Source organism: Salvia hispanica, chromosome 2, assembly GCF_029641045.1.
Source record: "Salvia hispanica isolate PSC_SH4W2 chromosome 2, Shi_PSC_v1, whole genome shotgun sequence".
Lineage (NCBI taxonomy): Eukaryota > Viridiplantae > Streptophyta > Magnoliopsida > Lamiales > Lamiaceae > Salvia > Salvia hispanica.
The window spans coordinates 37,988,785-38,002,436 of record NC_142693.1 but is presented as its reverse complement, the minus strand read 5'-3'; the positions used below and the strand labels follow the sequence as shown (position 1 = coordinate 38,002,436).

Here is a 13,652-nt window from a genome sequence, read left to right as displayed (position 1 = left end):
CAAAATTAATCTTGGTTGAGTTTTAGAGCACCCGCAACAGGTGAACCATTTGGCTCGGGTCTCGTTTCACCGAGGTGTATTGGGAGTTAGACCTTGTTGTGGGTGTCTCGTCGTGCTCGTAGAGTGGTGAGGTCAAGACCGAGACAACGTGCCACTCCCCTCCCCCGTGGCACACTGTGGTTGGGCGTAGTACTAGCGGTTGGAAATTTGATTTTTTTGTATTTGGAAAAAATTTAAAAAATATTCCATTTCTCCAAATATTACTAATTATTAGTACTGTTTTTTGAATTTTTTTTATTATACTATAATTCATTTCAAAATCATCTATAAATACTTTCATTTATCATATAATTTTTTTACACAACAACGGGTCAATCTGTTTCTAGCCAACTCAAGTCTGGCAAGGAAGTCACAAGCCAGCTCGCTGGAGCCGGTGCAGGTGGATCCGAAGCCAGTTCGCGACATCATTCGTGAAGGGTAGAGGCAGGAGAGGGTCAAGCCAAGCTAGTGCTCACGGATTGGCGAATTACGCCCCAAAGATAAAATGAATCCTCCTAGCATGTGGGAAGCAACTCATGCAAACTTGATAGAATTCTGAGAATCGAACTAGACAATATTTCTAAAATGCACACTATGATGCAGAGAGCTAGAGAGAATAGAGAATGTTTCTTGTACTGTACTTCTACTCCAATCTGCAGGCCTATTATAGGCTAAGAGCATCTCCAATGCTACATAGGCCAGCAATAGGCTAGCCATTCTCTCCCCTGCCACGTCAGCAGCACTTAAAAATCTACCTGCCACATCAGATTTAGGCCAGCCATAGGCCAGCCACAATAAAAATAATTCAAAATATACTACATTTACGGAATTAAAATTACGATTAAATTACGGAATTAAATTTACGACACATATACGAGAAAATTAATCCATTCCATTCAAAAAAAGTACAAAGATTTAAAAAAAAAAGTACATGATTTTTTTTTTTAAAAAAGGGCTTCCACACACGAGTCCCGCCACTCTCTACTCCTCATCGCCGTCGCCACCGCCGCTGCCGCTGCCGCTGCCGCTGCCGCCACCCGTGGTATCTGAGCCCACGTCGGAACCCCCTAGCCGTGCCCTCGCGACATCCAAATCAACCCGCATTCTCTCGAGCATCGAGTGAAGAAACATCTTCTCCATGGGGTCAGTGGCGGCCCTCCAATCTTGGAAGACCTTGTACATCTGAGCCCGCGTTTGGTTACGCGAATGGAGAGTGTACTCGAGTGGGGCGGGTGGGAGGGCGGAGGACTGGACCTCGCGGGGCGATAGGGGGGATCCGCCCCTCGCAGCCCGTTGCGCCCGCTTCTGTCCAACCGGGCGGGGGCGACCAAAAAATGAAGGAGGGGATGGAAACTCCTCAGCATCCGGGGGGAGGTCGTGGGATCCGCTGCTGTAGTCGCCGGTATAGTTCAGTCTCTGCTTCTTCGGCCACCCAGCGTCGCACCCCGCGCGGAACTTCTCGAAGTCCTTCAGCAACAAAAAGCATTCCCAGAAGAGGAACTCCTTATACTTCCCCGGCAAGGGGAAGCGACTCTCGGCTATCCTCTGGGCGTCCTCCTCATTCTTCCCACTAGTGAGCTCTCGGAGGGCGTTGGCGTACAACCCCGAAAATCGGCCGACCGCGGCCCTGATGCGCTCCCACCCCTTCCGGACCTCCTCCCCGCTGAAGTCCTTCCCGTGCGGGCAATGCCTCCTGTAGGCAGCTCTAATCTTCGCCCACATGTTCACGACCCGCTGGTTGTTCGCAACCAGCGGATCGTCGCACACCTCCAACCACCCCCTGGCCACCCCAGCGTACTCATCCTCCGTCCACTCCCTCCCGCCGGGGGTGTCGTCAACAACGGGCTGCGACGACTCGCCGGCCGCCTTGGCCTTCCCCCTCGTCTTCTTCTTCTTCGCCGCGGCCCGCCCCGCTGGAACGGGAGTGTCCGGATCGCCGAGATCGATCCCCATGTCATGCAATGACAAAAGGTCATCGCCAGTGAACTGCGTCTCCACTGGGGTCGACGTGTGGGACGAAGCCGTCAAAAAATCCATAAAGGGACGATAGACCGTGCCCCCCCCCCCCCGGGTGACCCCTGCATCCCGCCGTGCTGCATCCCCCCTGCATCCCTCCCTGCCACATCATCCCCATCATCTGCTGCAGCATCTGGAGCTGCATCTGGGGCATACCTCCCCACCCGCCGCTCCCCTACCCCCCGCCCGGCATCCCCCACGGCATACCCCCCTGGTTCCCCCCCTGCAATCCCCCCGGCGCACCGGCCGTCATCCCCATCAACTGCCCCCAAGGGACGTTAAACCCTGGGCCCAGCTGCCCGCCCATCTGCCCGCCCCATCCAGATCCCACAGGTACCGTGGGAGTCTGAGATCCACTCGTCACTGGACTGGACTCGTTGTTGTGATCCATCGCTCGATGATGCTCTTGTACAGAAAGTTAGAGAGAGAGAAAACTCGTTAAAACAAGTGGTGCAAATGAAAATGAAACGAAAATCGCGTTTATATAGGTTTTTTAAAATAAAAAATAAATAAATTCGGGCGCTGGCCGGTCGCTAGCCGATCGGGCCGCCACAATGGCGGCAGCGCATCGGCCAGCGCCGAAGGATCGGCCAGCCCACGCCGATCGGCTCGCCGATTTCCGGCTAGCCGCCTTCAATGGTTCGGCTAGCCGATCAGCCAGCGACGCGAATCGGCTAGCCGGTCGCTAGCCGACCATTAGAGATGCTCTAAGAAATAACCAAATGAAAAGTCTTACTAACACACCTCATAAAGTATTTAGAGTTTATTCGAGATAAAAGGCAAAATGCCCCCACTAAATCATTCCCACATTTCCTACATGAGGGGCGTAAGCTTAATTAATGGCTTGCCAAATGCTCCCTCTCTCCCTCTCCCTCCACGAGACGAGCTGATCTGCAACGCGTGCTCATAGCTCGTCTCATGACTCTTATCGAAACGAGACCAAGCCATGGGTGAGACGCGTTGCCCATGCCCTTAACATTTTTTCCCACGATTTGGTGAAGGTTTCGGTCATCTAAATTCTTGCCTTTACCCACCAATTCAACTTAATTCCATTATTTAATATTATTAATTATTCTATTTCTTGATTTGTGATCGTACAAAATTTTTGACGAGAAACGCAGGCCACTTATTTAGTCCTTATTAACTGTGCATATAGGTTAATTAGTTCAGTGCATATTCAAGTTCTTTAACTGAAAATGAAAAGATTTCTTTTATAAATTACATTGCTTTTTTCAATTTAACTGATAAACAAGATTCACTAAAAATAAAATATTCAAATACAAATCATTTTTAATTAAAATTTTCAAGTAATATTCAAATAAAATTCATAGTAAAGTTATACTTTATATAAACATTATTCAAATCAAATTCATATGACAACAAAAGTATAAAAATGCTATTAGAAAAAGAAAAGTGAAAAAAATAATCCAATAAGTGGGCGAGTGGGCTTCACGGACAAACCACGAAGAGCCACGTAAGGGTGAAGGGACAATCTTTGGCCCCTCGTTCCTTTGTGTGACGCTAGTCGAGAGGGCATGCTTGCTACTAGGGGTGGTTATTCGGTCAGTTAACCGACCCCAAAATTTCATCAAAAAACTATCCGGAACTGACCCGATCTCTAGTTCGGTTACTTAATTAACCGACTCGGTTAGAACCAGTCGGTTATCGGTTATAACCGAACTAACTGAATTAAAATTAAAATTATTTATGGTTTTAAATTTTATCTACTTTATTACTATTATTATTATTACTATTATTATTATTATTATTATTATTTCTATTTACAAATAATACATAAATTGTTTATGCACTTTAAAAGAATTAAACTTTAAATGATCTAAAATTTAAAATCTTTTCTCCAATAATAAGTAAAGGATTATCCTATTTTTAAAATAGTAGTAATGCTTAAGAACTTTATTGACTTTAAGAGATCTTATTTTAAAAATAATATTTATAAACTTTATAAACTTTAAGACAGTATAAGTATAACTAATAGTGATACAAATTAAAATAGACTTTTTTGATATTGCAATATGAGACTTTGACAATATTTGGAAGTAAATTACAAATTTTTCTATTGTGACGAAGTTTAAAAGTAAATTACAATTTCTTCTATTATTAACTAAAAATATAATTGAAATTAAAATTGTTTATGATTTTAACTTTTAACTTTTCATCTACTTTTTTTTAATTATTATTATTATTATTATTATTATTATTATTATTATTATTATTATTATTATTATTATTATTATTATTATTATACTCCTATTTACAAGTAATACATAAATTGTTTAGGCACTTTAAAACACTTAAACTTTACATGATCTATAATTTAAAAAAATTTCTCCAATAATAAGTTATGGGATATTCTATTTTTAAAATAGTAATGCTTAAGAGCTTTATTGACTTTGAGATATAAATTTATAAGTATAATACTATAATTGATAGTGACACAAATTAAAATGGACTTTTTGACATTGCAATACGAGACTTTGACAAAATGTAGATATAAATTACAATTTCTTCCATTGTGACAAAGTTTGAATGTAAATTACAATTTCTTCTAGTATTAAATAAATATATAACTGAAATTAAAATTAATTTAATTTCGGTTATCGGTTATAACTGATAACCGACTTGGAGCAAAACGTAAAACCGGTACTGACCCGAATACCGTAATTTTCGATTATCGGTTAATCGATAATCGACCGGTTCTGATTTGGTTCTCGGTTAACCGAATAACCAAAAACCGTTTACCCACCACCCCTACTTGCTACGCATCCCCCCGCTAGGACGAGAAGGAACCTGTGTGCTGCAGATGCTCTAAGTCGCTTGCTGCACCAATCGTTCAGTATCTTATTGGTTTAGTGAATTGCATTTTATATTTTTCTTTCCTTTTTTTTTTTTTGCTTTTAAAAATGAAATTGGCATTTTAATTCTCGATTTACTAATAAAAAAATTCCACTTATTATTGACACCCTAAACATACCAATAGATTTTTATTAATATGCACTAGATAGGAAAGAAAATCCATTTGGTCTATTAAAGTATGTAACAGTCATTCTTCGTTGTCCTCGTTGGTCACAACTGGCTTATTCCCTAGACAGGCATTTTAAGTCGTTGGATTTCTCAATAAACATAACAATATTATATTCTCTTTCCGTCACTCTAAGTGACTCATTTTCCTTTCCGAGATGTTCCACTTTATACGACATTTTTTTAACATAAGACTAGTATTCTCCCTCGTACTTTATATTCTCTCTTCATTTAACTCACAAAACAATACTGAATAAAACCTCGTATCGAATATGAAATATTCCACTTAAAGAGGATGATAGAACTAAACATGAGAATTCATCCAAAAATAATAATTTATCAAAGATAGAAAGGTGAATTGGTCTATAAATTAATTTCACATCCATAATCTTTTTAACCACAACCAATGTGGAGCAAGTTTGTTTACATGAAAGGCCGTATGAGTCTCTAGAATTAAACATACACGGTAGAATTAAACATATACGGTAGATCCAAGAGCTGATAATGTCCATATATAAGCATCTAAATTGGGCAGACCCCAAATCAGGTGGTGAAGATTTTTGTCTTTCTTGGCAACTGCCAGTAATTAAACACTTCATTTTTACCACACACACACATACACACAGTGCGAGGGCAACCAAAAAAAATAAAAGCAACCACTTTCCCCTCTCCACTCTCAATTATTCATCTCTTCACTCTCTCATTTCAAGTTGAAAGGCATAGTCTAATAAGAGTAGTTTCAATATATATTGATATCGATGGTGGAGAGCGAGGAGAAGGAGAGGCGGACGTCGCTGAGAGAGAAATGCAGGCATTTGGCGAAGAAGCAGCGCGCGAAGTTCTACATCCTGCGCCGCTGCATCGCCATGCTTGTCTGCTGGCACGAGAGGAACGACGCCAAAGACGCCGACTAGCACTTCAACTATATTTTGCACCAATATATATTCAAATTTAGGACATGACTACATTTCATGTTTTCCTTCAAATAATCGTGACACCGGTGGTTTCTGAAGAAACATCACAAACGGGTCAGTGAAACATTATTATTATTATTATTATTATTATTATTATTATTATTATTATTATTTTGGAATATTTTTGTTGTAATAAGGTTATTAGTGAAGATGATCCTTGTATTGTTTCATTGGTTCTCTCAGGACTACTAATACAATGTTTCTTTCTGTTTAAGGTATTATTTGTTTATTGTGTATATTTTTGTATTATTTCATTGGTTCCCCCATTTTTTTTTATTTCGTTGAGGAAAGAGAAGAAAATTGTTCCAGATTTTGAGTAGGCTTCTTCGGTCCACTCTGGCCCTGGTGAAATCGAAGGAGACAGTTGGGTTGGGATGAGAATGAATATATCAAACAATTACTCTATTGTCCTATTTAAGATGCCATACTTTTTTTTTTCTTTATATAGTAACCAAAAATGTATTTTTTCTAAATTTTGATTAGGACAGAATATTGGATACTACTCTATTGTTGTTTTATATATTAAATAGAGAAAAAATAAAATATAAAGAGAATATGATATAGATAGTAGTGTTTTCATTTTTAGATAGGAAAAATAAAATATAAAGAGAATACTATATAGATAGTAGTGTTTTTATTTTTAGATTGGAAGGGGAGTGATCAATTGCTAACTAATTAGCAATCTCAAACTAAGACTAAATCTTAGCCATTAGATTAGAAGATCTAGTGGTTGAAATAATGTCATGTGAATTATAATTTTAATTAAGAAAATTAATAAATAAAATTAGAGGATATTAATGTCAATTCTCTCTCATTAAAATCATCTCAAAACTTTAAATTTACGTAACTCTCACGATTTAAATTGTTTTTTCGCAAAAAACATATCAAATTAAAGATAATTTTATAAGGATTTCAACGAGATCTCAATTGCATATGTTCCGACGACGTTCGGATGATGACATTTGATATTTTTTATTTTAGTTTTCGTAAATGTTGATAACCAGATTTTTATCAACAAATACATCAAAAAATCTCAATAAAATCATGTAAAAATCTCAATAAATATGTGTTGGTATTTTCTTGTATTAGTGTTGATATTCTTATGTCATATTATTGATATTTGTAATACACTATGTTGATATAAAAAAACATTCACGAAAATTATCATATGATAACATAATGACGATATTACCCTTTTGTTAATATTTTGTCTACTATTTATTGAGATTCGTAAGATTTAATCTCATCCACTCATTTTAAAATCTAAGAGTGAAGCTTTAGTCTTGATTTTGGATTAGGGTGCTATAAGCATTAGAATATGACCCTAAATTAGAATAAACCAAAAGAATAAATGGGCCATTTTTATTGAAATATATAGAATATAATAAATGACACTCCATTCATCCATTAATAAAAAATTACAAATTTTAATGTAAAATTAATCAAATACTGTAAGAGAGTAGTAATTATTGAAATATTGGGATGAAGGTTTCATACGACTGCAACAATTCAATAATTCATTCGTACAATTTTTTTATCTTGGTGTAACTTTGATGCCAAAGGAATATATTTCGTTTAATTAAAATTATTTTTCTATGTGGATGCTGATAAGCATGAGGCTTTGACTCATGGGATCAATTATTTTGATTTGAGCATGTCTCTCTAGTGCCATAATTGTAGATTTAACAAAAGCAAATAAATCAATTGTATTTTAATTAGAGTACTAAACTAAGCAAATGAATTAGGAGTACTAGATTAAATTTATGGTATTCCGAAGTCGAGTTTGTATGGTGGAAATTTGTTCGATCGATGTGACAATATTAAGACTTTAGTAAAAGAGTAAAACCATTTTTTTCGCAAATCATGTCTCCATAATTGGTGATGTTTCATTGAGGGCAACAAGATGTGAATAGGACCAGAGGTTAAAGATATATATACGCAGCAATCTAACCACCATTAATAAATAATACTCCCTTCTTCGGACAATAGAAGTAACACGTGATTTGTCCGCATGAATTTTAAGAAATATAAATAATAGTTAGTGGAAAATAGAGTCTAAAAAAGATTTTTATAATAAAATGTGAGTGGAGTGAGTTAGTGGAATGTATATCCTAATAAGCATGAGACTTTGACTTATTATGAGATGGACCAAAATAGCAAAATGTGATTTTTATTATGGGACGGAATGATTAATGGACTATGCGACATATTGTCCACAAATATTACTGAATAATATAATCGTCCATATATTAGTATTACCGTGGAATCTTACTCATCGTACTCATATATACGCACCTTTTTCGTACATTTGAATTGTGATACTTATATAAGTACTGTTTTGATGTTGGATTGTGGGAGCAAATGATTTTATGCTTTCTACTATTAAATTTGTATTTATCTATTGTTACACCATAACGTTTAATTTACAAACAAATTTACTAGATGATCTCGAGTCCTTCAAATTTATTAGCATTGAAGGTGTCATTATTACGATTTTACAATTATATTGTAGAATTTTAATTATGTATATTTTTTATTAAAGATATTATATAAGTGATATAATATGGAGTACAAAAATAGTGGTACGGAAAAAAAGAAGAACAAAAAAAACTCTTAGCTTTGGTCACGTCTGGCCCATGGCCCGGTCTTGGTGCTTCGGTTTATAACCAATTTTACTATTTATATCAAATAGATTTTATTTTCATAATATATACTCCATAAGTTTTATTTGGACAATTTTTAATTTTGATATGAATTAAAGTTACCTTTAACTCAAAACATGTTACCATTTGATCAATAACGAAAATATTGCTTTGAGTAAGAAAACTGGAGACAAAAGATAATGACACACACAAAGCCTCTCCATGATTCTCACAATAATTTTCCCTTAAATTTTCATCATCCACAATAGAAGATATACTCTTAAATTTCCATTATTACTATTTATAAGTCTCATATCTTATTTTCTAATCAAATAAACTTTATTATTATTATTATTATACATTCAATAAACTTCATTACATTTTTTAATTGAATAAAATTCAACAAACCTCATTAAATTTTTTTCATCGTAATTAAATTTATATGTTCATTAAAATGAGGAATTTGAAAAAAAAAACAAAAACAAAATTGAGAAAAGCGTGAAAAATAATAGAATAAAAAAAAAAGGCAAATATTAATGTTGGATAAATTTAGTAGTATCAGACAATATGGGTAAAGGCAAAAAACCTCTTCTTAATAAATATCAGTGTGAATCATATCTCTATATAATTGAATTTATGGTGGTTGGGTGTAGACTTAACATTGCTCAAATTACATGTGCATAACGTGACAAATTAAAAGAACACTTGAAATGTATCGTGATATTGGGAATGTTAGCTACAGAAAATTAAATATCGAATATAATTGTTGGGTCTTATTCTAACGATTATAGCACCTTAATCCAAAATTAAGACTAAATCTCCATTCTTGGATTTTAAAATGAGTGGATGAGATTAAAGCTAACAAATCTCAATAAATAGTAGACAAAATATCAACAAAAGGGTAATATCGTCATTATGTTATCATATGATAATTTTCGTGGGTGTTTTTTTTATATCAACATTGTGTATTACAAATATCAACAATATGATATAAGAATATCAACATTAGTACAAGAAAATATCAACACATATTTATTGAGATTTTTACATGGTTTTATTGAGATTTTTTGATGTATTTGTTGATAAAAATCTGAGTGTCAACATTTACGAAAACTAAAATAAAAAATATCAAATTTCATCATCCGAACGTCGTCAGAACATATGCAATTGATATATCGTTGGAATCCTTATTAAATTATCTTTAATTTGATATATTTTTTGCGAAAAAATAATTTAAATTGAGAGAGTTACGTAAATTTAAAGATTTGAGATGATTTTGAGGAGAGAGAAAGTAATTAGTATAATTACTAAATATAGGATTTCACATTAATACTCTTTTAATTTAATTAATAATTATTTAAATTTAAAATATATTACACTTGACATTATATTAACTACAAGATCTTCTAATCTAATGGTTGAAAATTGATCTCAATTTGGGATTGATAATTAGTTAGAATTACATTCCTATAATTGTTGGCAAAATAAATAGCTACATATTGGGGGCACCGGGCACAATTGTTAAAGTGACCAAATATTTGGGAACAAAATACTGTTTTCCTCAATCATGTGTGAGTATGATTTGGATGGAAGCCATTCTTGTACACATAACACATATAAATCTATAAACATACAAAAGACAGCAAGTAGTAATGTGTGTGGAGGAACTAGATTTTAATTTATCAAGCTACATTATTTTGTTTAAACCTTAAAATTAAGAGTGAATTGTAAAAACCAATCTCTAGATAATATAGGAAGTATATATGCAGTACTTTGTGAAAAAATAAATTGCACTCGAAGTATTTAGACAAAATTGTAATTCAATTAGTCACCTTTTCAACTTTCCTACCCATTTTTGTCCTTTCAGCCTCAAGGGCATTGTTGATTGATTTGTTCATTTTGAATTTATCGCCTTTGTCTCCAATCCACACAAAAATGAAGCAACCCGAGTAAAATGAAGGTAAAAATTTATGAATATTTCATGGGATCAAAATTGTAAAATGAAATAAGAGAAGAAGATAAAAAATGACCACCAATAAAGAATGAGAGAACAGAGAGAATAGAAATTGAAAAGTTAAAACACACAATCATCAAATAACACTATTATTTCTTCAAATCATTAATTAGACGTCCAACTGCATTAGATTAGCTAGTGGTGAAAAAAAGAAAAGATCAATAGTCCCTTGAAACTGAAAAAGGACAAAATGGAAAAGAAAAATAGAAAAAAATGTAACTACAAATGGATTAAGAGTGTGTCCAAATACTTCAGGTGCAATTTATTTATAAGAAAGTGCCAATATGCATTCTACATTATCGAGAGACCATTTTTGCACTTCACTTAAAATTTTTTAAGGAGTGATCGATGGCTATCTAGCTCAACTGAATATGCATTGCTTCATGTTCATCGAGTAAAATATTCTCAACGGAAGAAACTTATAGTCCACTCGTCCCAATTTAGTTGAGTCGTATTCATTTTTTGGATGTCCAACTTAGTTAACTCATTTCTCTTTTTATGGCAATAAAATAGAACATGTAATATTCCTACTTTATTCTCTCTCATACTTTACTTCTATATTTTATCTCTCATATTTTATTTTCTCCCTTATTTTATCTTTCATCTGTTAACACAATTTTTTAATTTTCGTGCTTAAAAATCTGATGCAATTAAGTTGAAATGGAAGGAGCACATTTTTTCAAAAATTATTAGCATTAATCAAGCTAGATTCTTATTTTAAAAGTGGGGCAATAAAAGGCCCAAAAATGCACCCAGCCACGTAGGCCCTACATTCTGGTTAAGACGAGACGTATAATGGACAATTTCAATTCATTATTCATTGTTGAAAATGTAAATTAGATGTCATAATAATGGAATACTGACTAATTTCATGTGATGCTTTTATCAATAGGGCAACTGTTTTCTAACTTTTAGCTTTCACAGTTCAAGAGAGAAATGTCTGTTCAATTCTTTACTGAATTTTATCATATACAGTACTTATATACTGCATATATAATACTACTGCAATAGATGACGAAACAATGTCTAAATCAGCAATTGTGCTTTTGTCAAAGGTTTGTTATCATATGTCAAACACTACACATTTCTAGCCTTTGCAATTTTTGGATCAACAACCTTTCTACGCTTTGCATATCTTCACATTTCATTTCCTTTCTCATACACATTTTATTTGATAGGCACGTGCATCAATGGAAATGGCCTTGTACATTATCATTTTTAGTTTCTACATACTCCACATACTTACAATCATAAATGAATACACCACACTTTTTAGCTATATATCCGTTTATTAGTATGAGAGATAAACATATATAGTCTGATTAATTATCCAATCGAACGATTATTTGATTCATATACAATTGAAATTTATACATGAATTCTTTGTTCACTTGCGTCGAAATAGAAATATGAGACATATCGCCAATATGAGGTATTGACATTGAGAATCCATGGTACGATTATGACTTATGTCACTACCTTCTAACAATTACTCCCTTCGTCCACAAATAGGAGTCATGGTTCACTTTTACCATAAATGGTAATAGGGTTTCACATTCCACTAGCTCATTCCACTCACATTTAATTTAAAACTAATGTATACAAGTGAGACTCACATTCCACTAACTTTTTCCATCCAGTTTTCTTAATATTTCTTAAAATCCATGCCACTAAGAAATGAGACTCCTAATAACGGATGAAGGGAGTATTACTTTGTATTGAACCCACACAATTGGAGGAATAAGATCATCATACAATTTCTGCATGAGAGAGTTGGAGAATTAATTTTGAATGAATGTAGCAATGAAAGAAATTCAATATCAATGTCTTTATATCATATACCCGCATTCTACTTTGAAAAGGTGAAAGCAATGTAATAGAATGATTTTCATAGTCATACCAATCGAAAAGAGAATAGAAAAGGATAGAGCCATAAAAAAAACTATCAAAACATATTTTGCTACATTTCATAGTCCAAACTCTAAGTTTCAGCTATTGTGAAATTAATTTCTATTTGAAGGGAGATAGTCCAAATAAGAATGCATCTAAATCTATAAATACAGCTCAAATCTTGGCCCTAAGATTAGATGATGCTAATGGTCAATAATTTACTAAAAACACAAAAAATCATTATTAATTCATATTTTATTAAAATGACTAAAAAATAAATTTACAATGACCTAAAAATGTCATTCATATGATTATATTCTGCGTTTTTGTACTAAGATCCAGTTTTGCATAGATCAAAACTCTTTACTATATTTATATATAAAATAAAATACTACACTAGCCAAGAACTTTTTAAACGGGTAAAAAATTGGTAATCTAAGTATTCTCTTATAGAACGGTTACGGTTCACAAATCCACCAATCCGAAACTAGCAATTTCATAACCATGAACACGACTAGACTCTGAGGAAGATTTTTGCTCACATCAAAGTTGTTCGCTTTTACCGGACAACTTTTAAAGTTATGTAGTTAAATATTTCCTTCGTCTCCTATTAATCTAACTAATTAGATTTATAATTAAGTTACTAATTTGGTCAAATCATATTTGACCGTTAAATTTAACAAAAAAGATTAATTTTTTATTAAAACATATTGTTGGGACCAAAAGATAACAAACTTAATTAATGTATATGACCAAAAATATTTTAGAATAGTGTAAGGAACCAAATTTTGACTTTATTCTTATTATCTTAGATCATACTACTTATTGTTTTATTCACAATTAGGGGGTGGTAACAAGCACGCATTCCTTGTTGTGCATTTTGTAACAAAAGCGTATCCAAGATTAAGTTGACTAAGTTGACGGGAATAATTTTTTTGACAAGAGAGAAATGGCTCAAATCATTTTAAGATTGTTAGAGCAAAGAAAACAAAATTTAGAACAAAAAAACTAGTCCAACAAAGATAAGAAAATAAAACA

General features: G+C 33.9%; 1 protein-coding gene across 1 annotated transcript; it reads left to right on the top strand.

The window, feature by feature from the left end:
* The first annotated feature begins 5,713 nt into the window (after window positions 1–5,713).
* On the top strand, window positions 5,714–6,157 carry ROT4 (DVL family protein). The gene has a single exon (XM_089063706.1). It carries the CDS (start codon window positions 5,853–5,855, stop codon window positions 6,006–6,008), a length of 156 nt encoding a protein of 51 aa, XP_088919832.1. The 5' UTR covers window positions 5,714–5,852; the 3' UTR covers window positions 6,009–6,157.
* Window positions 6,158–13,652: the final 7,495 nt, after the last annotated feature.